At 40.4% G+C, this 27,512-nt stretch overlaps 1 protein-coding gene across 1 annotated transcript in view; it reads left to right on the top strand.

Moving 5' to 3' along the window:
* The window catches only part of prim2 (DNA primase subunit 2), a 111,178-nt gene that overhangs the window by 1,897 nt on the left and 81,769 nt on the right, over positions 1 to 27,512 (top strand). The window contains exons 4-7 of the mRNA XM_024136222.2: positions 6,264 to 6,358; positions 6,536 to 6,656; positions 8,871 to 8,966; positions 9,141 to 9,278. Coding sequence (XP_023991990.1) covers positions 6,264 to 6,358; positions 6,536 to 6,656; positions 8,871 to 8,966; positions 9,141 to 9,278 — 450 coding nt within the window. The remainder of the gene's footprint in view (positions 1 to 6,263; positions 6,359 to 6,535; positions 6,657 to 8,870; positions 8,967 to 9,140; positions 9,279 to 27,512) is intronic.

The following is a 27,512-nucleotide window of genomic DNA, read 5'->3' as shown; positions in this document are numbered from 1 at the left end:
CGCTCCTACTGGCTTTCGCAGATTCTGCTGTTACTCTCCTGAAGTTGCCGGTAATAGGCTACACGAGGAGTCGGCAAACTTTCTCATGTGGAATGCGAATTTCTTACCGTTCCTACTGATCTGCGTGCCAGTTATGGTTTTCAAATGCACATTTTCGTGCAACAGTTAAATGAGATTTCATAATAATATTGTCGAATCTCAATCATTGTCATCTAAATGAAACAAACCTAAAAAGTGACTTATATTGCCATTGTAAAAATAGCCTATCAAGCCAACAAATAAAAACATTGCAGGTAGAAAATATCCTGATAAAAATAAATATCCTATAAATCACATTGGCTACGCTACATTGGCTACGCATGGCCTGTCTGCAATGAAATTTAAACATTGTATCAACTATTAACTTGGGTCCAGCCTGAAGCTCCTTGCAACATTGTATAAAATATTCTGGGCCCTCAGTTTCCGGCACCAGTGAGCTTGGGACAGACATCTGTAGGCTATTTGCGAAAAGGATAAAAAGTAATCAGGTAGGCTTATTTTATGATGTTTCCACAGGATTAGAGCATTACATTTTTCCCTTTCATGCTGAGTGTTTGAAAGGGAGAGGGCTGGAAAGATTTTTCAAATACATTGAGGAATTGTCATTCTCAATGGATGTAGAAACAGACTTTGTTTGCTTGTTGTTTGAGGTGAAGAAAACATTACTTTGAGAAGCTCCACAGCTCATTAGTGGTGGTGCTTTAACCCAATCAGAAATGCTATTAGATCTCCAAATGGGCACATTTATATGCCTTCATTGCACACAGGCCAGGTAGCCTATATCCCTACTTTTAAGCATAATCAGGTGCGTGTCCTTACTCAACTACTTGACTGGAGCGCTCCAAACAAAAGACATTGACAACTCATAAATGGAATGAAATAAACCAAAACTTGGTTTTTCACAAGTGGAACACTGCGTTCTGCAAACAACATGCCCACTCTGAGAACGGTAAAAGACTGTAATAATATACAATCCCTGTCAAAAGATTGACACACCTACTCATTCAAGGGCAAAACTGAAATAACACATGGAATCATGTAGTAACCAGAACTTGTTAATCAAATCAAAATATTTTTTTAAACACTTTTCTGGTTACTGAAAGATTCCAAATGTGTTATTGAATAGTTTGTATTATTCTACAATGTAAAAATAGAAAACCCTTGAATGAGTAGGTGTCCAAACATTTGACTGGTACTGTATATCGAATGTATTAAGACTATACTGTAACCAAACAAACATGTTGGATTAGAAATTATAGGAATTGTCCACATTGTTACATTTTAGAAGCTGTAATGTATTAAAATGTCTTTTCCCCTCAATCTACACACAATACCCCATAATAACAAGGCAAAAACTGATTTAGAAATGTTTGCTAATTTATTAAAAATAAACATGACATTTACATACAGTTGTAGTTAAGTTTACATACACTTAGGTTAGAGTCATTAAAACCTGTTTTTCAAACACATCACAAAATTCTTGTTAACAAACTATAGTTTTGGCAAGTCGGTTAGGACATCTACTTTGTGCCTGACACAAGTAATTTTCCCAACAATTGTTTACAGACAGATTATTTCACCGTATCATAATTCCAGTGGGTCAGAAGTTTACATACACTAAGTTGACTGTGCCTTTAAACAGCTTGGAAAATTCCAGAAAATGTCATGGCTTTAGAAGCTTCTGATAGGCTAATTGACATCATTTGAGTCAATTGGAGATGTACCTGTGGATGTATTTCAAGGCCTACCTTCAAACTCAGTGCCTCTGTGCTTGACATCATGGGAAAATCTAAAGAAATCAGCCAATACCTCAGAAAGAAAATTGTAGACCTCCACAAGTCTGGTTCATCCTTGGGAGCAATTTCCAAATGCCTGAAGGTACCAAGTTCATCTGTACAAACAATAGTAAGCAGGTATAAACACCATGGGACCACGCAGCCGTCATACCGCTTAAGAAGGAGACTCGTTCTGTCTCCTCGAGATGAATGTACTTTGGTGCGAAAAGTGCAAATCAATCCCAGAACAACAACAAAGGACCTTGTGAAGATGCTGGAGGAAACCGGTACATAGGTATATCGACATAACCTGAAAGGCCGCTCAACAAGGAAGAAGCCACTGCTCCAAAACCGCCATAGAAAAGTCAGACTACGGTTTGCAACTGCACATGGGGACAAAGATCGTACTTTTTGGAGAAATGTCCTCTGCTCTGATGAAACAAAAATAGAACTGTTTGGCCATAATGACCATCGTTATGTTTGGAGGAGAAAGGGGGAGCCTTGCAAGCAGAAGAACACCATCCCAACCATAAAGCACGGGGGTGGCAGCATCATGCTGTGGGGGTGCTTTACTGCAGGAGGGACTGGTGCACTTCACAAAATGGATGGCATCATGAGGGAGGAAAACTATGTGGATATATTGAAGCAACATCTCAAGACATCAGTCAGGAAGTTAAAGCTTGGTCGCAAATGGGTCTTCCAAATGGACAATGACCCCAAGCATACTTCCAAACTTGTGGCAAAATGGCTTAAGGACAACAAAGTCAAGGTATTGGAGTGGCCATCACAAAGCCCTGAACTCAAACCCATAGAAAATGTGTGGGCAGAACTGAAAAAGCGTGTGTGAGCAAGGAGGCCTACAAACCTGACTCAGTTACACCAGCTGTGTCAGGAGGAATGGGCCAAAATTCACCCAACTTATTGTGGGAAGCTTGACGTTTGACCCAAGTTAAACAATTTTTGAAGGCAATGCTACCAAATACTAATTGAGTGTATGTAAACGTCTGACACACTGGGAATGTGATGAAAGATAAAATCTGACATAAATTCTCTACTATTATTATTCACATTCTTAAAATAAAGTGGTGATTCTAACTGACCTAAGACAGGGAATTTTTACTAGGATTAAATGTCATGAATTGTGAAACTGAGTTTAAATGTATTTGGCTAAGGTGTATGTAAACTTCCGACTTCAACTGTAAGTATTCAGACCCTTTACTCAGTATGACGCTACAAGCTTGGCACACCTGTACTTGGAGTTTTTCCATTTCTTCTCTGCAGATCCTCTCAAACTCTGTCAGGTTGGATGGGGAGCATCGCTGCACAGCTATTTTGAGGTCTCTCCAGAGATGTTCGATTGGGTTCAAGTCCGGGCTCTGGCTGAGCCACTCAAGGACATTCAGAGACTTTTCCCGAAGCCACTCCTGCGTTGTCTTGGATGTGCGCTTAGGGTCATTGTCCTGTTGGAATGTAAACCTTTGCCCCAGTCTGAGTTCCTGAGCGCTCTGGAGCAGGATTTCATCAAAGATCTCTGTACTTTACTCCGTTCCCCGATCCTGACTAGTCTCCCAGTCCCTGCCACTGAAAAACATCCAGTATGATGGTGCCACCACCATGCCCTACCGTAGGGATGGTGCCAGCTTTTCTCCAGACGTGATGCTTGGCATTCAGGCCAAAGAGTTCAATTTTCATTTCATCAGTCCAGAGAATCTTGCTTCTCATGGTTTGAGAGTTTTTTAGGTGCCTTTAGGCAAACTCCAAGTGGGCTGTCATGTGCCTTTTACCGAAGAGTGGCTTCCATCTGGCCACTCTATCATAAAGGCCTGATTGGTGGAGTGCTAGAGAGATGGCTGTCAATCTGGAAGGTTCTCCCATCTCCACAGAGGAACTCTGGAGCTCTATAAGAGTGACCATTGGGTTCTTGTTCACCTCCCTGACCAAGGCCCTTCTCCCCCGATAGCTCAGTTTGGACGGGCAGCCAGCTCTAGGAAGAGGCTTGGTGGTTTCAAACTTCTTCCATTTAAGAATGATGGAGGCCACTGTATTCTTAGGGACCACAATGCTGCAGAATATTTTTTTGGTTCCATTCCCAGATCTTTGCCTCAACACAATCCTGTCTCGGTGCTGTATGGACAATTCCTTCGACCTCATGGCTTGGTTTTTACTCTGACATGCATTGTCAACTGTGGGACCTTATATAGACAGGTGTGTGCTTTTCCAAATCATGTCCAATCAATTGAATTGACCACAAGTGGACTCCAATCAAAGTGTAGAAACATCTCAAGGATGATCAATGGAAAGAGGATGCACCTGAGCTCTATTTTGAGTCTCATAGCAAAGAGTCTGAATAGTTATGTAAATAAGGTATTTCTGTTTTATTTGTAATACATTTGCAAAAATGTCTAAACCTGTTTTCGCTTTGTCATTATGGGGTTGTGTGTGGACTGCAGAGGATATTTTTTTTTATATATATATACACTGCTCAAAAAAATAAAGGGAACACTTAAACAACACAATGTAACTCCACGTCAATCACACTTCTGTGAAATCAAACTGTCCACTTAGGAAGCAACACTGATTGACAATACATTTCACATGCTGTTGTGCAAATGGAATAGACAACAGGTGGAAATTATAGGCAATTTAAGCAAGACACCACCCCCAATAAAGAGTGGTTCTGCAGGTGGTGACCACAGACCACTTCTCAGTTCCTATGCTTCCTGGCTGATGTTTTTGGTCACTTTGAATGCTGGCGGTGCTTTCACTCTAGTGGTAGCATGAGACCGAGTCTACAACCCACAACAAGTGGCTCAGGTAGTGCAGCTCATCCAGGATGGCACATCAATGCGAGCTGTGGCAAGAAGGTTTGCTGTGTCTCAGCGTAGTGTCCAGAGCATGGAGGCGCTACCAGGAGACAGGCCAGTACATCAGGAGACGTGGAGGAGGCGTAGGAGGGCAACAACCAGCAGCAGGACCGCTACCTCTGCCTTTGCAAGGAATAGCAGGAGGAGCACTGCCAGAGCCCTGCAAAATGACCTCCAGCAGGCCACAAATGTGCCATGTGTCTGCTCAAACGCGTCAGAAACAGACTCCATGAGGGTGGTATGAGGGCCCGACGTCCACAGGTGGGGGTTGTGCTTACAGCCCAACACCGTGCAGGATGTTTGGCATTTGCCAGAGAACACCAAGATTGGCAAATTCGCCACTGGCGCCCTGTGCTCTTCACAGATGAAAGCAGGTTCACACTGAAGCACATGTGACAGACGTGACAGTCTGGAGACGCCGTGGAGAACGTTCTGCTGCCTGCAACATCCTCCAGCATGACCGGTTTGGCGGTGGGTCAGTCCATGGTGTGGGGTGGCATTTCTTTGGGGGGCCGACAGCCCTCCATGTGCTCGCCAGAGGTAGCCTGACTGCCATTAGGTACCGAGATGAGATCCTCAGACCCCTTGTGAGACCATATGCTGGTGCGGTTGGCCCTGGGTTCCTCCAGTGCAAGACAATGCTAGACCTCATGTGGCTGGAGTGTGTCAGCAGTTCCTGCAAGAGGAAGGCATTGATGCTATGGACTGGCCTGCCCGTTCCCCAGACCTGAATCCATTGAGCACATCTGGGACATCATGTCTCGCTCCATCCACCAACGCCACGTTGCACCACAAAGAACTGTCCCCGGAGTTGGCGGATGCTTTAGTCCAGGTCTGGGAGGAGATCCCTCAGGAGACGCATCCGCCACCTCATCAGGAGCATGCCCAGGCGTTGTAGGGAGGTCATACAGGCACGTGGAGGCCACACACACTACTGAGCCTCATTTTGACTAGGTTTAAGGACATTACATCAAAGTTGGATCAGCCTGTAGTGTGGTTTTCCACTTTAATTTTGAGTGTGACTCCAAATCCAGACCTCCATGGGTTGATAAATTTGATTTCCATTGGTGATTTTGTTGTCAGCACATTCAACTATGTAAAGAAAGATAGAATATTTCATTCAGATCTAGGATGTGTTATTTTAGTGTTCCCTTTATTTTTTGGGGCAGTGTATATTGTAGAATAAGCCTGTAACGTAACAAAATGTGGAAAAGGTCAAGGGGTCTGACTACTTTCTGAAGGCACTGTATATTTGCCTCTGCTCGACTATAAAAAAAATCTTGGTCGACCAACAGCCTAGTGGTTAGAGCGTTGGACTAGTAACCGAAAGGTTGCAAGATCGAATCCCCGAGCTGACAAGGTCAAATCTGTCGTGCTGCCCCTGAACAAGGCAGTTAACCCACTGTTCCTAGGCCTTCATTGAAAATAAGAATTTGTTCTTAATTGAGTTGCCTAGTTAAATAAAGGTAAAATAAAAAATGGAAAACACTGATGAATTGCTGGTTGTGATCAAGTCTTTGATATTGAAATAGAGAATGCTTTCTGTTGAGATGTTCTGGTATGCTTTCCTTTTAAATCCACTAAGGATGACCGGAAACCTCAAACTGGGCCCAGTGAATATGAGAAGCGAAGAAAGGACCATATCTCACACTTCATTCTCCGGCTTGCATACTGCCAAACGTAAGTGTAGTCTTTACAGCATTTTCAATAAACATGTAATGTCTGTCCCTTTTTCCAAATAGACTTGTACCTAGAGGAGGGTGTATTCTACCTAATTATTTGTGACCCAGCATACCAAGTTATTCTCTTACTTTGTAAATTGAACAAACAATAAGATTACTTTTTTAAATCTTGCAGAGAAGATCTCAGACGGTGGTTTATCCAGCAAGAGATTGACCTCTTCCGTTATCGCTTCAATGACCTGCCTTCCAAAAACATAAGAGAATTTCTGGAATACAATAATCTTCACTATCATACGGTGAGTCTATTTATGTTGTTGTTGTGGAGGGAAATGCACATTTTACTCTCAAATGTGAGCAAAACAGCTCTGGCATCAATATAATGATGGGAATTGGCATAACCAAGCACTTGGTTCATCCCTGTCCTCCATTGGTGTATGCACTGGTACAAAGTCTTGATATGCATGACAAAATAAAGTATTGGGTGTAATCTTTGCTAAATATAAATTATCAGCAAATCTGGTCTTGATACTGTTTGGACATTTCTGGTAATATTTCAGACCAGTCAGTAGATGGCGCTGTCAGCTCACAGTAGTATACTTGTCTGAAAATGTCCACTGTGTGGAGGGTTGTTTTTGCAATCGGTCTATTTGAAGTTAAATCTTGTTTTACTTCAAGGTGTGTTCCATAAGATTGTTTGTGATAAATTAAAACTTGTACAAGATAAATCAATTGAACCCAAGGAAGTAAATAGTACACATTTACAGTACTGTATAGAATATGCTCCTTTTCATTTAATTTGACATGACCAGCATTGTTTATAGTATTGCAATATGGCAACGAGGGAGGTGAAAAAGGCCAGCAAAGGTTGTTCATCACATACATGCCCAGAAGGGGATAGGTACAACATTTTCCCAAACAGTCCCTGGATCAGAGCACGTGAGCAGTTGGAAATCCCGCTCATCACTCTTGGAGAGGTGCTCAATGTCCTGTCCTACTGCTCCACTCAGCGCTCACAGGAAAAAAACTGCTGCTCCGAATTCGCTTCATTCATTAAAATCACAATTTAGCCACTGGGCCACTCTTGCCAGGCTGGGCAGAGATGCAGAGTTGTTTTTTACATTTTTCTATAGGTAGGCCTAAAGGTTTTTTGTTAAAATAACCCAATCAAAACGGAAAGCTCCTTGAAAGTGGGAATATGCCAGGCCCATTGGGACAAAATCAACGATGGCCTATTGTATAGATAATGGTACAAAAATTAACAAAATGTTTTAAGAGATCTGATTTTTAGCTTATAAATAGTTTGCTACAATGACAATTAGTCATCTACCCACCTCGTTCCTTTTTGTTAGCATGTGCATGGAGTAAGTACACCATCATGCTTTTGGGATTACGTGCCTTTTCGCTACATCACCGCACCCTCTCTTGCTCTTGATCTTTGTAAGTCACCTTGATTTAGCACCTGTGTGTTTTATCAGTTTATGAAAATATTTAGGGACCATGACAGTAGCTATAGCAAGGGGCTATAGCAGCACACAAGTAGACTACAAATACACGTTTGTTATGGCCGTATGCCCTGAGCTTGTGAAGTGAGCGCTATTGGATCGGGCGAGAAGGCCGACCCTCCAGCCTTTGGGAATCACGATCCAGTCAAATTGGGCACGCTCCGCTCCTCGCTCCACTCACATACTCTGCCCTGGATAGAATTATTTGAGTGACAGGTGGTGAAGCGTTTGTTATGGCCGCAGGTTCTACATAGCTGGAAGCCTTTCTTTGATAATGTCTTGGAGATGGTTGACAAGGTTCTAACTCCGGCTGCCCTTTTGGCTGGCTGTATTTATCCACGTTTCTATTAGTTACCAGGTTTCCAGCCAACCTTTTTATGCAAGTAAAGTACATGTCCGATGAAAAAAATGTAATGTATATGGGAATTCAACCGCAAAAGTTATTTTTATGTGCAATACGTCATCATGCACACCCTTTTATCCACGACAAGTACATTTGAAGGAAACACCTGTGGTGGGAAAATGTGCATATTGTTATGCAGATTTTAGAATATTTGTATGTAAATCTGTCGCCAATTATGAAACGTAGCTATTGTTTAAAGCCTGATATGTTGTGGTGATAAAGCCTCTGATGCATTCTGGGTCTTCAATGTAAGATATCCCACAAGTGCATTTATGCCAGGCCAAAACTGACTGAAACAGGGAGGGACTATTATGAACTAATGAATACAACCCAGCTCTCCATTCCCTCGCCTTACCATGTGTTTGCTGCTTACACTATTGATTGAGACCAATAGCAGTCGGATAGGTCATCAACAGCCCGAGGACACATTGTCTTTCGTTTGTTTAGGCCTAAGAGGACATGATTGATGGGCAAGTGTACAGCAGTCTTCATCTCACTCCGGAGAAGAGAATGCAACAACACTACACTGCTAGATAACTATACTATCAAGTGTCAATATGCTTGTTTCTGTCACTGAAAGCCGACTACCTTTTCCTAATCTCTAGATTAGTATTGATGAGAAGAAAAACCTGATGGACAAACTCATCAACTCAAGCTTTGCTGTCAGTGGATCCACGGTTGACTGCAAAGACTTCTACAAAGTGAGTTAACAATTTTCCATTTTCTACAAAGGTGGAATCCTCACGTGGTTATATCCGAGAACATAAGTACACCCCTGTGTTAAGATAATGAATATTCTATTGGGAGGCAAAACATCAGGATGAGCAAGTTATGTTGAATGTACATATACCCCCCCTTTTCTGTTTTATTTCAAGGTCCCATTCCAAGATGCGTTGGATCTGGTGAGAACCAGGAAGGTCTACCTGAAGGGGGGCTATGTCTACATCCCTCACCAGGACATTGTCACCATCGTTCTCAACGACTTCCGTACAAGACTGTCCAAAGCACTTGCGGTAAGGCATTTCAACTTTTAATTTTAATGCAAAATAATGGGCAACTGTGCCAGTTACTACATGGCATTTAACTTTGATGTAATTTGAAGACTATGACATGGGTTTAAATGTCATTTAATGTTTACAGATTCACAGCCTGACATAAGCTTTTCCTAAAGGACTTTATGGAGGTATTACTAGTAACTCCATATTATTCTAGGGATTACTCTGCCCATCATTTGAAGTCTTACATCCCTGGAGAATGGAGGGAGGGATATGTTTAAAACGCTCAATCAATAATTTATTCATTTATTAGAAATTGAGCACCACTTAAATATAATTTTCCTCCAATTGTTAATGATACATTTGGCAAGGCTTGTATTTACTGCAGGCTAATCCTTCTCAGCAGGTGGAGGAGGGCTCCACCAATGATGCCAAAATCGATAGGAATAACGCAGTAAATTAAACGGTGCATTTGTAGTGCTCACAAATGCCATTATCACACTAGCTCACAGGGGAAAATGGATCTGAAATGTCTAAGTGGATATCTAGCCCTGTGTTATGAAGCACATTTGAAATGTCAATCCTTTCTCTGAATAGTAGAAGGTACAGTAAATGTAAGCAGCAGTATAGTACATCATTATGAATGAAATACAGACAGTTGAAGTCGGAAGTTTACATACACTTAGGTTGGAGTCATTAAAACTCGTTTTTTCAACCATCCCACAAATTTCTTGTTAACAAACTAACGTTTTGGCAAGTCGGTTAGGACATCTACTTTGTGCATGACACAAGTAATTGTTCCAACAATTGTTTACAGACAGATTATTTCACTTATCATTCACTGTATCACAATTCCAGTGGGTCAGAAGTTGACATACCCTTAGTTGACTGTGCCTTTAAACAGCTTGGAAAATTATGTAATGGCTTTAGAAGCTTCTGATAGGCTAATTGACATCATTTGAGTCAATTGAAGGTGTACCTGTAGATGTATTTCAAGGCCTACCTTCAAACTCAGTGTCTCTTTGCTTGACATCATGGGAAAATCAAAAGAAATCAGCCAAGACCTCAGAAAATAAATTGTAGACCTCTACAAGTCTGGTTCATCCTTAGGAGCAATTTCTGAACGCCTGAAAGTACCACGTTCATCTGTACAAACAATAGTACGCAAGTATAAACACCATGGGACCACGCAGCCGTCATACCGCTCAGGAAGGAGACGCGTTCTGTCTCCTAGAGATGAATGTACTTTGGTGCGAAAAGTGCAAATCAATCCCAGAGCAACAGCAAAGGACCTTGTGAAGATGCTGGAGGAAACAGGTACAAAAGTATCTATATCCACAAGTAAAACGAGTCCTATATCGACATAACCTGAAAGGCCGCTCAGCAAGTAAGAAGCCACTGCTCCAAAACCGCCATAGAAAAGCCAGACTATGGTTTGCAACTGCACATGGGGACAAAGATCATACTTTTTGGAGAAATTTCCTCTGGTCTGATGATACAAAAATAGAACTGTTTGGTCATGATGACCATCGTTATGTTTGGAGGAAAAAGGGGGAGGCTTGCAAGCAGAAGAACACCATCCTAACCATGAAGCACGGGGTGGCAGCATCATGTTGTGGGGGTGCTTTGCTGCAGGAAGGACTGGTGCACTTCACAAAATAGATGGTATCATGAGGGAGGAAAATTATATGGATATATTGAAGCAACATCTCAAGACATCAGTCAGGAAGTTAAAGCTTGGTCGCAAATTGGTTTTCCAAATGGACAATGACCCCAAGCATACTTCCAAAGTTGTGGCATAATGGCTTAAGGAAAACAAAGTCAAGGTATTGGAGTGGCCATCACAAAGCCCTTACCTCAACCCCATAGACAATGTGTGGGCAGAACTGAAAAAGCGTGTTCGAGCAAGGAGGCCTACAAACCTGACTCAGTTACACCAGCTCTGTCAGGAGGAATGGGCCAAAATTCACCCAACTTATTGTGGGAAGCTTGTGGTAGGCTATCTGCAATGTTTGACCCAAGTTAAACAATTTTAAATGCAATGCTACCAAATACTAATTGAGTGTATGTAAACTTCTGACCCACTGGGAATGTGATGAAAGAAATAAAAGCTGAAATACATCATTCTCTCTATTATTCTGACATTTCCCATTCTTAAAATAAAGTGGTCATCCTAACTGACCTAAAACAGGGATTTTTTACTTGTCAGGAATTGTGAAACTCCGTTTAAATGTATTTGGCAAAGGTGTATGTAAACTCCCGACTTTAACTATCTTAACATGGTATGTTTTGAAGACAATGGTCAGCATGCTTTGGTTAAATGACAATTACTGCATTTAGTATGAATATTCTTTTAGCATTAAGTGCTGTTGTGCTAGTTTGATATAGCCTGTCTTACAGCATGTCTTTGGACAAAACAGAATTCCATTAAAACGGTCAAGGGCCTTTGGACAGACCGTCTGGTCAGTCATACAAAGCAATCTAGATGTCTGCAGCGCGTTGTAATTTGCCTGCAATGGAGTAATTACCTGCTTGGATGTCAGTGAGCAGTGAGTGGGATGTCTGATGAGAAGATGATTGTGGGTGGGTGGCGGTGGGATGAGGTGGTTGTGTGAGAGATTGGGAGGCAGTGCGACTGGATTGCTTTTTCCGGCTGACAGGAGTATGCGGGAAAGATGATAGTTTCTTGAACGGATGACAACGTACACTTGTGTAGGAGTTGTAGGTCATTCCTGCAAACCTCTGTCTTTACTTTCCATGGACCAGGCTGAGGTTAAAACCAAGCTGAGATCAGAGATGCTCTGAGGTTGGCCCTTTAGAAAGCAGAAGCACTGTGTTTAAGGCTAGATGGCAAGGCTTTTCTCCCAAAGATTGATAACAGAATACAGCCTAGTCCTCTGATGGAGCCTCATTCCTCTTGAAATATGTCATTATATCATTGTTTATTGTGCTTATGTAGGCTACAGGTGTAGTAGGCCCTAATTGGCCAGTTGGAAGTTGCTGTTGAGGTAATATGGATATGTCCCAGGGACTTCTGTGAGAGATGGTTTATTAAAAGGAAATAAAAATATTGTCATTCATATTTGTCATCTCCAATGCCACCCCAGCATAAACATATGTGAAAATGGAGCGTTTCTATGTTTTGTGGGAAAAAGATAGAGGAAGATGAGTGTTTCCAATGACATCATCAACCAATTAGTAGGAAATGCCTACTCGTAATTGGTTAAAGTCACATGATGCACACTGGTGTCATTGGAAACACTTATCTTCCCCTCTTTTTTTCCCATTGAACATAGAAACGTGCCTTTTTCTTTTGTTGATGTTGGGTAGGAGATGATGAATATGAAGCAGTATTTTTTTTTTTTTAAATGTCCTTTTTAAGTGGGAAAGTGATATGATTACTTACACCAGGGGTGTCAAACTCATTCCACGGAGGGCCGAGTGTCTGTGGGTTTTTCCTTTAAATTAAGACCTAAACAACCAGGTGAGGTGAGTTCCTTACTAATTAGTGACCTTAATTCATCAAATCAAGTGCAAGGGTGGAGTGAAAACCCGTAAAGGGAAATCTTTTCGTTTACATATTAAATGTTTAATTACTTAACTTTATGGTCTTAATGGTCAATACTTTGTATTTATGTACCTTTTAAAAAACATATATTTTTGAGTTGTAGCTCACAGGTAAATACGAACTGATTTATAGGAATTTGTTAATTGTACCTGTGGGTCACATAAAAAGAAATGGTAGCCTAAATGTCTGACAGAGCATAGCACCTTTTATCTCCACCCAACTATTCTCATTCCATTGTCAGAGACGCAACAGATTTGTATCCATTCCAACATGTTCCGCACCAAAAACATTCGCTTATCTGCGTTGCTAGGTGACAGCTCCGTAGTGAAATGCCCTTTTCCCTCATGAACTTCTGAATGACTTATAGACTCACAGAAAGTGAAACACTATCTCGGAGAACAGAAATAATGCTGTGGACCAGACACACACACACACATGAAGTACCTAGACAAATAATGTAGAACTGATGGTTTGTTTGAGACCATGCTTTTATTTTGGAATCCACAGCCGCTTAAGCTACTTTCCCTGGTGCATGGGACATGAAAGGACTTCATGCCAGAATATCAAGCTGCTCAAACATTTTACCAAGGTAGCTATCATGTCACGCCGTAGCGACAGTTTCTATTAGTTATCCATAGAACCAGAAGAGTAGAACTAGTTACGTCTGTGAGATTTGATAATTCTGTTGAAAGGTTGTTTTTCTGAATATTCTCCTCAACCCCATGATAACAACGAGCTTCAATATTGACAAAAAAGAAAAGAGTTGAGTGATTCTCTAATCCTTAACCCATGACCTCTGGTAATTGGGTTTAGTAAATCCGTCCCCCTCTTACTGTGTGTAGTAGTGTATGGTTGCATGGAGTGGGTGTACCAGAGTGGAGTTGTCTGATGTGTGCAGGCAGTACTATATGGCATGCTGGAGGGCTGACTAGAGGCAGTTCTACTTTAGAGGAGTCGAGTGGAAAAATACTGGGGTTGCACACACTGACATTTTATTTGACTGTGAAACATGGCGCACATTTTGTTTATCTGGATATAGTTTTTATTTGTATCCAACATTATCAGATTGCTATTACAGGTATTGGCCAGGCTACATGACCAATGTTCTATTCCAAGTTAGACACATTCATCTTGCTATGACGATTTTCCTATTCTTGGCTTTTTTATTTATTTTTTATTTCACCTTTATTTAACCAGGTAGGCAAGTTGAGGACAAGTTCTCATTTACAATTGCGACCTGGCCAATTGGTAGTTCGACACATACAACAGTAAAACAAACATACAGTCAATAATGCAGTCGAAAAATAAGTCTATATACAATGTGAGCAAATGAGGTGAGATAAGGGAGGTAAAGGCAAAAAAAAGGCCATGGTGGCGAAGTAAATACAATATAGCAAGTAAAACACTGGAATGGTGGATTTGCAGTGGAAGAATGTGCAAAGTAGAAATAGAAATAATGGGGTGCAAAGGAGCAAAATAAATACAGTAGGGGAAGAGGTAGTTGTTTGGGCTAAATTATAGATGGTGCAGTAATCTGTCAGCTGTTCTGACAGCTGGTGCTTAAAGCTAGTGAGGGAGATACGTGTCTCCAGTTTCAGTGATTTTTGTAGTTCGTTCCAGTCATTGGCAGCAGAGAACTGGAAGGAGAGGCGGCCAAAGGAGGAATTGGTTTTGGGGGTGACCAGAGAGATATACCTGCTGGAGCGCGTGCTACAGGTGGGTGCTGCTATGGTGACCAGTGAGCTGAGATAAGGGGGGACTTTACCTAGCAGGGTCTTGTAGATGACCTGGAGCCAGTGGGTTTGGCGACGAGTATGAAGCGAGGGCCAGCCAATGAGAGCGTACAGGTCGCAGTGGTGGGTAGTATATGGGGCTTGGTGACAAAACGGATGGCACTGTGATAGACTGCATCCAATTTATTGAGTAGGGTATTGGAGGCTATTTTGTAAATGACATCGCCGAAGTCGAGGCTCGGTAGGATGGTCAGTTTTACGAGGGTATGTTTGGCAGCATGAGTGAAGGAGGCTTTGTTGCGAAATAGGAAGCCAATTCTAGATTTAACTTCGGATTGGAGATTGGTTTATACTTGCTTTGATGATTCATGTTTCCCATTGTGATCTATAATAGTGTTGCACGGTATACCGAAACGTTTCCATACTAGAACATGAAAAACAGTTTGGTACTCAATTTTTGTTACTTTCGGGAATGTCTCACGGTTCAAGCCTGTCTATCAGCGCAGCCGACCCCTTTATTATAGCGCCAACCTTGACTGCTCCACTTACTCATTGCTAGCCTGCACTGAAAGTCTGGATAATGTTAGCTCCCAACTCATGCTGCACAGAAGTTAACACACTTGAATAATGTAATGCGGCATGTAGAAATGTTGAAACTGTTAATTACTGTTTGCAACTTTGCAAAACAATGTCCATACAGGCTTGAACACCTTACAATGCAAGAAGATACCGGTAGCTTCCATCTTTGTAGGCTAACTTTGCTTGCTGGCTAAAGCTAACATCAATTCACTACCCTAGTACTTTTTGTTATATGTCAAATATGCTGACTTCAAAGTTGATTGTCACCAAATACTTTTCATTCAATTATTTGGTCTCGCTTACGTCTCCAAAAATATGAACTATTGCCTCAACGAACTGACTGCTCCAACGGACCGCCCCCTCGCTCCTTGTGAATGACGTCATTACTGATTTTAAAGAGAAGGTGCACATTTTTGGAAAATTAGCTACTTCTATGCAAATGTTGTTGATCAGTGCACTAAAATAAATCCTAGTACACTAAAATAAATCCTAAATGGAAGGTTAGTTGATTTGTCATATGTGGCCCTATCAGCCAAAACAAGCTCGAACTCAATGCATGCACACACCCTTGTTGAATATGCATTCACCTGTATTGTGGATAGGCCTAGGCTACATATCCAGTTCATCAATAGATTTACCAATCAAATAAATGATGCCCAACGATTGAACAGAGCAGTAGTTGAGTTTATCTGTCTGGATCGAGTGCTATTCTGTGAATTTGGCTAATATGCATTTTTTTAACATGGTATTGTGATGGTATCGTGTATTGTGATATTAAACCTAGTATCGAAGTCAAAATTCTGGTATCGTGACAACACTACCCTATACTTATAGATATAGTTGGAATATGCTGTTGCCACTGCAGTACTAGGCCTAAATCACAAACCAGTGCTTGCAATTGTCTTGGCAAGATTGGTGGAATCTGTATAACCCCAGTACTTGTATACCATCCGGCTCGTGCATACACATTACATTTCCATGCTTCAGTCTACGCTTCACAGTTCTCTTCAGATATGCAGCGCGACATGTCGTCCCCTGTGGCACACCTCAATGAGATCTCATTCCTTACAAGGTCTCTGGTGTTATTGGAGCCCAATGGGCTATTTCCAATGGAAGTGACCATAAAACGAATATTGTAAGGAGTGTCCTGGTCTCATTTAATGTAGGAGATTATTCATGCAGAGACATGACACGGCCATTACTGGCTTCTTCCTCTCTGTTGTGGATGAGAACAAAGGAGCTTAATGCTGCTGCTGGTGTGTGTGTGTGTGTGTGAAGAAACTAAAGCTGCCAAATCTGTAAAGCTGAGGTTTCATCATGGAGAGAAACCTTTAATTTGTTGTGAATTTTCCCATCTTCACATTTTGTGTCAATGCAATGCTTTTAGATGAACTTATGCTCATCTACACAAATTCCTCTATTGAACATATCAATTGATCACATCTTCTCGATGTAAAGAGTTTTGATAATAAAGTGTAGCCTACATAAAGTATACATCTGTGGTGGAATACAAACAAATGCTCAATGTTAGTTTTTTTTTGTAATTAAAAAGTAGCCCTAAATGAGTTGTGAATGATTACCATAAATTGTATTCAGTTTTACATTTTAACTGTACATTGCAGCTGCAGGAAGTGTTTGTATAGTTGGACATGTACCACCTCGTTATGATAAATGTTTAGATACGAGTTATCTAAGTATATGACATGGTGGATTTGTTGGCGGTAATCTGTGGTAATTGCAGCTACAGTCTGCTTGAGTCTAATGACCTCTAAAATTCAAATTAGATACTTGGTTATAGTAAACAATGTGGAGGAGGATTTAATTGCTGCTATAACCAGGGATATTAAAATGCACGCATGATATGGGGAATAATAATACATCTGACAGCTTTGGGAACAGAATGTACTTTATATACTGAAATTGACAACCCAAAGCCTGATTTGAGCTTTTTAATTAAAGTCTGGGAACAGTACTTTAAGTTTGCATCCAAAGTCAATCATCAGACGAAGTAGTTGCTAAGGTTTTGCTCAATTAGAATTTTCTGAGGGAAGTCACTCTGTTCATAACTCAACCCTTTAGTCATTTTAGCTGGAGAGAACTAGGCCTATCTCTTACCCACACTGTAGTGTAAACCTCAATTTCAACAACAAAAAAACAAAAAAAATCTGTAATGCAATATTTAAAGGCTCTTTTTGGAAAACCAGTTTTTGCTTTTACCCACCTCCATATTACACAAGCCTCTTTTGCATTCCTGCCAAATGCATTGTGACACCTAGTGAATTAATTTAATTTCTGGCCAGTATTCCTGCTCTTCTGTCAATCAAATATGTTGTCTAAATTATTACTTTAGTGTGGACGGATACAGACATTGCCAGTCATACAGTGCATCAATGACCTGTGTGATGGCTGTACGAAGCATCGCTCTAATCCATCTTGCCAATTGAAAACATATGCTGTCTGCACATTTGCCCTCCGATGGCATTTGGAATATCGGCTGCTGGAAGAAAATGAAATGTGTCAATCTTCATATGGCAGAGATCTGCCATAAATCAAAGCCGGAAATTAGACTTTTATGAGACTCAAAATAGTTTCAATAGAGTCAAGTTGAAATCAATTAGGCAGGTTAAAAATCACACCAGACACTTAGGATTTTTTGTTGTTGTTGTGTCTGCGTGTGTGTTGGATAAAAATAATATTGGAAGAAGTGTCACAGGGTGTCACCTGTACTGTGTAGATATCTGAAACAGCCCTGGCCCAAATGCAAGTGTCAAAAATGGCACCTTGAACACCTTGAGTTTTTGGAAAAAAAAGAAGAATAAAAAAAAAATATATATATATATATATATATATATATATATATATATATATATATATATATATATATATATACATACAGTGCATTCGGAAAGTATTCAGACCCCTTGACTTTTTCCACATTTTGTTACGTTACAGCCTTATTAAATAAATGTTTTTCCTCATCAATCTACACACAATACCCCGTAATGACAAAGCAAAAACAGGTTTTTTGAAATTTTAGCAAATGTATTAATAAACAAATACCTTATTTACCCTTTGCTATGAGACTCAATTGAGCTCATGTGCATCCTGTTTACATTGATCATTCTTGATGTTTCGATAAATGTATAGAAGTCCACCTGTTGTAAATTCAATTGATTGGGAATAATATGGAAAGGCGTGCTCACACACCTGTTTATATAAGGTCCCACAGTTGACAGTGCATGTCAGAGCAAAAACCAAGCCATGAGGTCGAAGGAATTGTCAGAACTCCGCGACGGATTGTGTTGGGGCACAGATCTGGGGAAGGGTACCAAAATATTTCCGCAGCATTGAAGAGCCCCAAGAACAGTGGCCTCCATCATTCTTAAATGGAAGAAGTTTGGAACCACCAAMACTCTTTCTAGAGCTGGCTGCACGGCCAAACTGAGCAATCGGGGGAGAAGGGTCTTGGTCAGGGAGGTGAACAAGAACCCAATGGTCACTCTTATAGAGCTCCAGAGTTCCTCTGTGGAGATGGGAGAACCTTCCAGATTGACAGCCATCTCTCTAGCACTCCACCAATCAGGCCTTTATGACAGAGTGGCCAGATGGAAGCCACTCTTCGGTAAAAGGCACATGACAGCCCGCTTGGAGTTTGCCAAAAGGCACCTAAAAAACTCTCAAACCATGAGAAGCAAGATTCTCTGGTCTGATGAAATGAAAATTGAACTCTTTGGCCTGAATGACAAGCGTCACGTCCGGAGGAAACCAGGCTCCGCTCATCACCTGGCCAATACCATCCCTACAGTGAAGCATGGTGGTGGCAGCATACTGTAGGGATGTTTTTCAGCGGAAGGGACTGGGAGACTAGTCAGGATAGAGGGAAAGATGAACAGAGCAAAGTACAGAGAGGTCCTTGATGACAACCTTCTCCAGGGCGCTCAGGACCTCCGACTGGGGTTGAGGTTCACTTTCCAACAGGACAATGACCCTAAGTACCCAGCCAAGACAACGCAGGAGTAGCTTGGGGACATGTCTCTGAATGTCCTTGAGTGGCCCAGCCAGAGGCTGGACTTGAAATCAATCGAAAGTCTCTGGAGAGACCTGAAAGAAGATGAATGGGAGAAACTCCCCAAATACAGGTGTGCCAAGCTTTTAGCGCCATACCGGAGAAGACTCAAGGCTGTAATTGCTGCTCATGGTGCTTCAACAAAGTACTTAGTAAAGGGTCTGAATACTTATGTAAATATGATATTTAAGTTTTTTATATTTTTTATAAATTTGCAAACAATTCTAAAAACCTGTTTTTTGTTTGTCATTATGGGGTATTGTGTGTAAATTGATGAGGGGGGAAAACAATTTAATCAATTTTAGAATAAGGCTGAAATGTTACAAAATGTGGAAAAAGTCAAGGGGACTTTCTGAATCCACTGTATGCAAAAGAAAATGAATAAAGGGGTCCGGGAAACAATCATTGGGCTAAGTGGATTTCTACTCGTCGATACTGCTTACATTACATGGGACGCGCAAATTGACGAGCATGTTCTCTCCCCCTCTGTGTAAAGAAATTAGACTGCAACCAACCACAGCGCATACAAATTGTACCGGGAGGCGGGACAGACAGCAGACTGCGTTTCCGCGTCATCGCAGGCGCCTATCCTATCCATATCACCAAACATTTCTGAAGAAATTATAAAGCATTGCGCTGTTGTTGGTAGGTGCAAGTTCAAAGGGGAATACTTTGCCTATTTTGTTTGTCTGCCCTGTGGACAAGGAGAGCTGTGGCTAAATCAAGTGTGCTAACTGCGCTGGACAATCGGAAAGCTCAAATCACTGTGCCTACAGCTTCCACGACCACACATCAGAGCTTGATACTAGCCTATGTGAGATTTCATGATGTTTAAAACCATGACCAGAGAGAGACTGTCAAAGAATAGAGCATATAGCTGATGTTTTTGAGTATGTTTGTTTTTGTTCAGCACTGTCAACACTTTACAAAACATCAAATATGCTTCTCCCTACTTCCAATCGCGCTGCAATGAATGAGTAGCCAAGTGTATCGATAGGTCGTTTAAAAAAAAAAATATTATTAGCAGCTTGTGTCTATTTTAATGTCAAGGAATATTTCACTTTCTCTGGTCATAGCGATGTAACTTGAGTTTCGCCATCAGGTGGAAGACTGTCCCCTAACTCTGGTCATGGGTGTATTTATTCCGCCAATGTTTCTTATGCATTTCTTATAAAATGCAAGTTAATTACTTAAAAATCATACAATGTGATTTTCTGGATTTTTGTTTTAGATTCCGTCTCTCACAGTTGAAGTGTACCTATGATAAAAAATTACAGACCTCTACATGCTTTGTAAGTAGGAAAACCTGCAAAATCGGCAGTGTATCCAATACTTGTTCTCCCCACTGTATATATATATATATAACATACATACAGTTGAAGTCGGAAGTTTACATACACCTTAGCCAAATACATTTAAACTCAGTTTTTCACAATTCCTGACATTTAATTCTAGTAAACATTTCCTGTCTTAGGTCAGTTACGATCACCACTTTATTTGAAGAATGTGAAATGTCAGAATAATAGTAGAGTGATTTGATTTATTTCAGCTTTTATTTCTTTCATCACATTCCCAGTGGATCAGAAGTTTACATACACTCAATTAGTATTTGGTAGCCAAAAAGAAAGGAGGACCAAGGCACTCTTCATATAATTAATTAAAATGCCTTTATTAGTATGGCATGTTCAATAGAAACAAAAATGTTTTAATTTTTATATTTTTTATAAATCCGACGCGTTTCGGCTGCATGGCCTTCGTCAGGGAGTACAAAAAAATTATACAATGTCCTCTTGCAGTTCATTAACTGCAAAACCACTCATGTCACCTATAGATTGGAATGTCCACAGTGCAAGGTGTTCTACATTGGACAGACAAAGAGACGCCTTCAAGACCGCTTAGCGGAACACAAGTACGCCATACGGGTAGGCAATGAAGACTACCCCATCGCAAGGCACTACAAGTCCTTACACCATGGCAACCCTGCCTCCCTACAAGCTATGGGTATTGATCATATTCCAGCCTCTATTAGAAAAGCGGACCGTCTTAAACAATTAAACCAAAGGGAAAGTTTTGGGATTTACAAACTACAGTCCACTAAATACCCTGGTTTAAATGAAGACATGGATTTCTCACCCTTCCTGTAGGGTTGTGATGGGTCCATTTGCTGTCATCTAGGGGACATTTTGCTCAATTGCCCTCAGCTATGTTTAGACTGTTGTTCATGTTTTGCTGTGTTCTAGTGTACTATGGAATATATTGCTGTCTTATTCTTGACACTTCTCCCAGTCATATTTAAGGTTAGACTCCCTTTCTAAGTGTCCTGATACTTCTAGCTTGGAGTTGTATTTTTATGATAACATAGCTTCCGTATTTCATTTTAATGTGTATAGTATTGCTTACTAGGTGTGTCCAATCAATTTTGTAACCACTCCCTCTTCTAATTAGGGCTATTTGGAAAAGCTGTTCAAAAGAAGACATTGTATTATTCTTTTGTACTCCCTGACCAGTCCATGCAGCCGAAACGCGTTGGATTTTTTTAAACGTTGTTTCTATTGAACATGCCATACTAATAAAGGCATTTTAATTAATTATATGAAGCCTTGGTCCTCCTTTCTTTTTGATGACCAATTTACCCCTTTTACCAAAGAGCACCTTCTGTCTACCAAATGTACTATTGTGTACCTTAGTAGCGCTTCCCTTCTCCTCTTTTCTACTAGTATTTGGTAGCATTGCCTTTTAAATTGTTTACTTGGGTCAAACGTTTTGGGTAGCCTTCCACAAGCTTCCCACAATAAGTTGGGTGAATTTTGGCCCATTTGTCCTGACAGAGCTGGTGTAACTGAGTCAGGTTTGTAGGCCTCCTTGCTTCGCACACACTTTTTCAGTTCTGCCCACACAAATTTTCTATAGGATCGAAGTCGGGGCTTTGTGATGGCCACTCCAATACCTTGACTTTGTTGTCCTTAAGCCATTTTGCCACAAGTTTGGAAGTATGCTTGGGGTCATTGTCCATTTGGAAGACCCATTTGCGACCAAGCTTTAACTTCCTGACTGATGTCTTGAGCCGTAGCTTCAACATATCCACATAATTTTATTTTCTCATGATGCCATCTATTTTGTGAAGTGCACCAGTCCCTCCTGCAGCAAATCACCCCCACAACATGATGCTGCCACCCCCGTGCTTCACGGTTGGGATGGTGTTCTTCGGCTTGCAAGCCTCCCCCTTTTTCCTCCAAACATAACGATGGTCATTATGGCCAAACAGTTCTATTTTTTTTTCATCAGACCAGAGGAAATTTCTCCAGAAAGTACGATCTTTGTCCCCATGTGCAGTTGCAAACGGTAGTTTGGCTTTTTTATGGCGGTTTTGGAGCAGTTGCTTCTTCCTTGCTGAGCGGCCTTTCAGGTTATGTCGATTTATAGGACTCGTTTTACTGTGGATATAGATACTTTTGTACCTGTTTCCTCCAGCATCTTCACAAGGTCCTTTGCTGTTGTTCTGGGATTGATTTGTACTTTTCGCACCAAAGTACGTTCATCTCTAGGAGACAGAACGCGTCTCCTTCCTGAGCGGTATGACGGCTGCGTGGTCCCATGGTGTTTATTCTTGCGTACTATTGTTTGTGCGGATGAACGTGGTACCTTCAGGCGTTTGGAAATTGCTCCCAAGGATGAATCAGACTTGTGGAGGTCTACAATTTCTTTCTGAGGTCTTGGCTGATTTCTTTTGGTTTTCCCATGATGTCAAGCAAAGAGGCACTGAGTTTGAAGGTAGCCCTTGAAAGACATCCACAGGTACACCTCCCAATTGACTCAAATGATGTCAATTAGCCTAGCAGAAGCTTCTAAAGCCATGATTTAATTTTCTGGAATTTTCCAAGCTGTTTAAAGGCACAGTCAACTTAGTGCATGTAAACTTCTGACCCACTGGAATTGTGATACAGTGTAATAATCTGTTAACAATTGTTGGAAAAATGACTTGTCATGCACAAAGTAGATATCCTCACCGACTTGCCAAAACTATAGTTTGTTCACAAGAAATTTGTGGAGAGGTTGAAAAACGTGTTTAAATGACTCCAACCTAACTATGTACACTTCCCGATTTCAACTGTATATATATTTTTTTACCCTTTTAGTATGTGTGTGTGTATACTCTATGGTATTTATACTTCGGCAATTTTCCCTCTAATTTCAAATAGGCTACTGTGGCTATTTGATCCTGTCAATGGCTTACCATTTTAAAAACAATGGGGAAAATGCACAACATTTTCACATAGAAATAAGTGTTATATTATTCAGCCTACAGTAGCAGCCAATCTGTGGTGTTCAATGTAGGCCTACATTCCATTAGACTTTTGAAAAGAACATACAGGTCTTGACATTAACCTTCAGACAAGGTGGTGACTGAAAATGCTGTTTGACGCAAGAAACCACTTTACAAAATAAAATGCGTTATTATTGTTATACCATTATCAAAATGCTACCCTCTGCCTATTGGCTACAGGCTTGAATAAGCTATGTCTCAAAATACAACACAGACTAAAAAAAGCTCTACCTGACTCACTTTTCAAAGATGTCTAGAAAGTTACATGTTTTGTGCTCTTGTAGGAAGCAATCACTCCCCCATTGCTGACAACAAATGATCTGTAACTGGGCTAATAACTCACTAACTCGCAAAAGATATGAACAAATGTGCCCACATGGCTACATGCAGTTCTCGCTTTAATTTCAAAACGAGCCATCTACTCACGACCGCTCATGCTGTAAACACAGTCCAGTTATGGCGCACCGGTTTGGTCTGTGTAGAGTACAGACTTAGTTGTGCATGTCAATGCAATAGAATCCTTCTCCAATGTGTTCTGTCTACAATGTAGTTTTGTTTCGGTATGTTTCATTGTTTCGATCACAGTGAAGGGAAACTTTAAGTGTTTTGATTTTTTTTAACAGCATTTCTCCTACATAAATAGTAGCCCCTCATTCAAGGGTTTTTATTTTATTTGTACTATTTTCTACATTGTAGAATAATAGTGAAGACATGAAATAACACCCATGGAATCATATAGTAACCAAACAAGTGTTAAACATATCAAAATATATTTTAGGTTCTTCAAAGTAGCCACCCTTTACCTTGATGACAGCTTTGCACACTCTTGGCATTCTCTCAACGAGCTTCATGCGGTAGTCACCTGGAATGCATTTCAATTAACAGGTGCACCTTGTTAAAAGTTAATTTGTGGTATTTCTTTCCTCAATGTGTTTGAGCCTATCAGTTGTTTTGTGACAAGGTAGGAGTGCTATACAGAAGATAGCCCTATTTGGTAAAATACCAAGTCCATATTATGGCACGAACGGCTCAAATAAGCGAAGAGAAACGACATTCCATCATTATTTTAAGATATGAAGGTCAGTCAATCTGGAAAATTTCAAGAACTTTAAAAGTTTCTTCAAGTGCAGTCACTCGGGCTCCCGAGTGGCGCAGCGGTCTAGGGCACTGCATCTCAGAGGTAGAGGCGTCACTACAGATCCTGGTTCGATTCCAGGCTGTATCACAACCGGCCATCATTGGGAGTCCCATAGGGTGGCGCACAATTGTCACAGCGTCGTTAGGATTTGGCCGGGGTAGGCCATCATTGTAAATAAGAATTTGTTCTTAACTGACTTGCCTAGTTTAAATAAAAGTTCAATAAAAAGCGCTATGATGAAACTGGCTCTCCATGAGGACCTCCACAGGAAGGAAGACCCAGAGTTACTTCTGCTGTAGAGGATAAGTTCATTAGAGTTAACTGCACCTCAGATTACAGCCCAAATAACAGCTTCAGAGTAACAGACACATCTCAACGTCAACTGTTCAGAGGAGACTGCGTGAATTAGGCCTTCATGGTCGAATTGCTGCAAAGAAACCACTACTAAAGGACACCAATAATAAGAAGAGACTTGCTGGGGCCAAGAAACGCGAGCAATGGACATTAGACCGGTGGAAATCTGTCCTTTGGTCTGATGAGTCCAAATTTGAGATATTGGGTACCAATCGCCATGTCTTGGAGACGCAGAGTAGGTGAACAGATCTCCGCATGTGTGGTTCCCACCGAGAAGCATGGAGGAGGTGGTGTGGGGGTGCTTTGCTGGTGACACTGTCAGTGATTTGATTTAGAATTCATGGCACACTTAACCAGCATGGCTACCACAGCATTCTGCAGCGATACACCATCCCATCTGGTTTGCGCTTAGTGGGACTATCATTTGTTTTTCAACAGGACAATGACCCAACACACCTCCAGGCTGTGTAAGGGCTATTTGACCAAGAAGGAGAATGATGGAGTGCTGCATCAGATGACCTGGCCTCCACAATCACCCGACCTCCAACCAATTGAGATGGTTTGGGATGAGTTGGACCACAGAGTGAAGGAAAAGCAGCCAAGTGCTCCGCATGTGTGGGAACTCCTTCAAGAATGTTGGAAAAGCATTCCTTATGAAGCTGGTTGAGAAAATGTGTGCAAAAAGAGTGTGCAAAGCTGTCAAGGCAAAGGGTAGCTACTTTGAAGTACGTCAAATATATAAAAATAAATTGCATACATGAGTCCATATTTGTTATTTCATTAGTTTTGATGTCTTTACTATTATTCTACAATGTAGAAAATAGTAAAAAATAAAAGTATTGTAGGTGTGTCCAAACTTGACTGATACTGAATATAGCCTTCTGTTGATGGCAATTTCGTATTATAATTTAATTTGAAAAACTCGAAGTGTTGAATCAAGTGGTTTTTGTATCAGTTCATACACCGTTTGCCATGGAATCGGTACATCGCAAATGTCTTACCATTTATTTTGCAACCTGTATGGGGCAGCTATCCAACATTTTTGTCTTCAAATGAAACTAGTATATATTTATGTTCATGCCAATTCCTTTCAGACAATTTGTATATTTTAATATATGGCAGACAAACACGTTCCCAACCTTTTCCCTCTTCCACTTGCCTTCCATTTTTGTGGTAATGCTGCAATCAGATGGTTGTAAGTTTGAATTGAGCAGACATTCCCATTTTCGATAGCTGCATATGACAACTCCACCGTTTTCAATTCATATTATCATTAATAAATATTATACATTTTTTAAAATGTTTTATTTTTTTCAATCAGTATATTTGAGTTTAACTATAGAACAAATATGATATTTTCTGGAGGATAACATATTTTAATTGTAACCAGCTTTGTATAACTTGTTTAAGAAAAGGTGTTACTTTAATCAAAATGTAATTTTCAATTAGTCAGGAATGAGAAGTTGTAATCTGTATAAAGGCAAAAGGTTATTTTTGAACGAAGGATGATCCTTAATCTATTGGAGAGCCATTTTGTGTTTAAGTATAACTTATGAGTGAAGCTTTTAGTAAGAGGTTTAATGCTTTAATGTTTTATCATTTTAACCCCCCAAACTAATATTCATCGTAATAAATTCCAAATAAAGTGACATTTTTGCTCATGACTGAAAAAATGTAAGTTGTCTGGAGTAGGCAGTGCCATTTAGTTATTAAGTAAACTGTGATATGACCAAAGAGTTAATGTGATTTTTTTTTCTCATAAATAGACAAGTATTTACCTCTCCATGGTTGTAGGATCTTATCTATTTTTGCGTGCTTTCTATTGAAATTGATTGGTAAATTCATTTTATATATTTTTGATATAAATACCAAGTATGTCTACTTCACCATCTGCCCATATTATTGGTAAATTACAAGGTAGTGTAAACACTGTCTTTTTAACATTCCAATACGTAATATGGTCCAGAGATGCAAGAAAAGTGACAAGCTCTTCAATGAGACTGTGCAGGGATCCAGATTGCGGATTTCAAACGCCTTGATGCTCGTGTTGGATCTAATTTTAATATCTAGCATTTCGATGGCCATCATATCCATTTATTGAGACAATGGACAGACTTGTTTTACTTCTCTTTTAAGCTCAATACTTTCTGAATAGTAACTGTTATTTGCTATTTTACACCTGGGGTTGCTGTACATAACTAACCTATTGTATAAGAGATTCACCAAAATTAAAGAAATCCAGGCATTTATATATAAATTCTAGTCGGACTTTATCAAACGCCTTTTCAAAATCTGCTATGAAGACCAGGCCTGGAATCTTTGTTTCATAAAATGTTCAATTGTTTAAGGTGAATGTTGTCTATCGTCCATGTACAAAACCTGTCTGATCAGGATGAACTTCATCTGGTAACATTATTTATTTTTGCTGTGCATTTTGCCAGGATTTTTGCATTACAACATTGATGTGTAAGAGGCCTCTAGTTATTTTAA

This window comes from Salvelinus sp. IW2-2015, unplaced genomic scaffold (genome assembly GCF_002910315.2).
Source record: "Salvelinus sp. IW2-2015 unplaced genomic scaffold, ASM291031v2 Un_scaffold809, whole genome shotgun sequence".
In the NCBI taxonomy this organism is placed as follows: domain Eukaryota; kingdom Metazoa; phylum Chordata; class Actinopteri; order Salmoniformes; family Salmonidae; genus Salvelinus; species Salvelinus sp. IW2-2015.
This window is presented reverse-complemented; position numbering and strand designations above follow the sequence as displayed.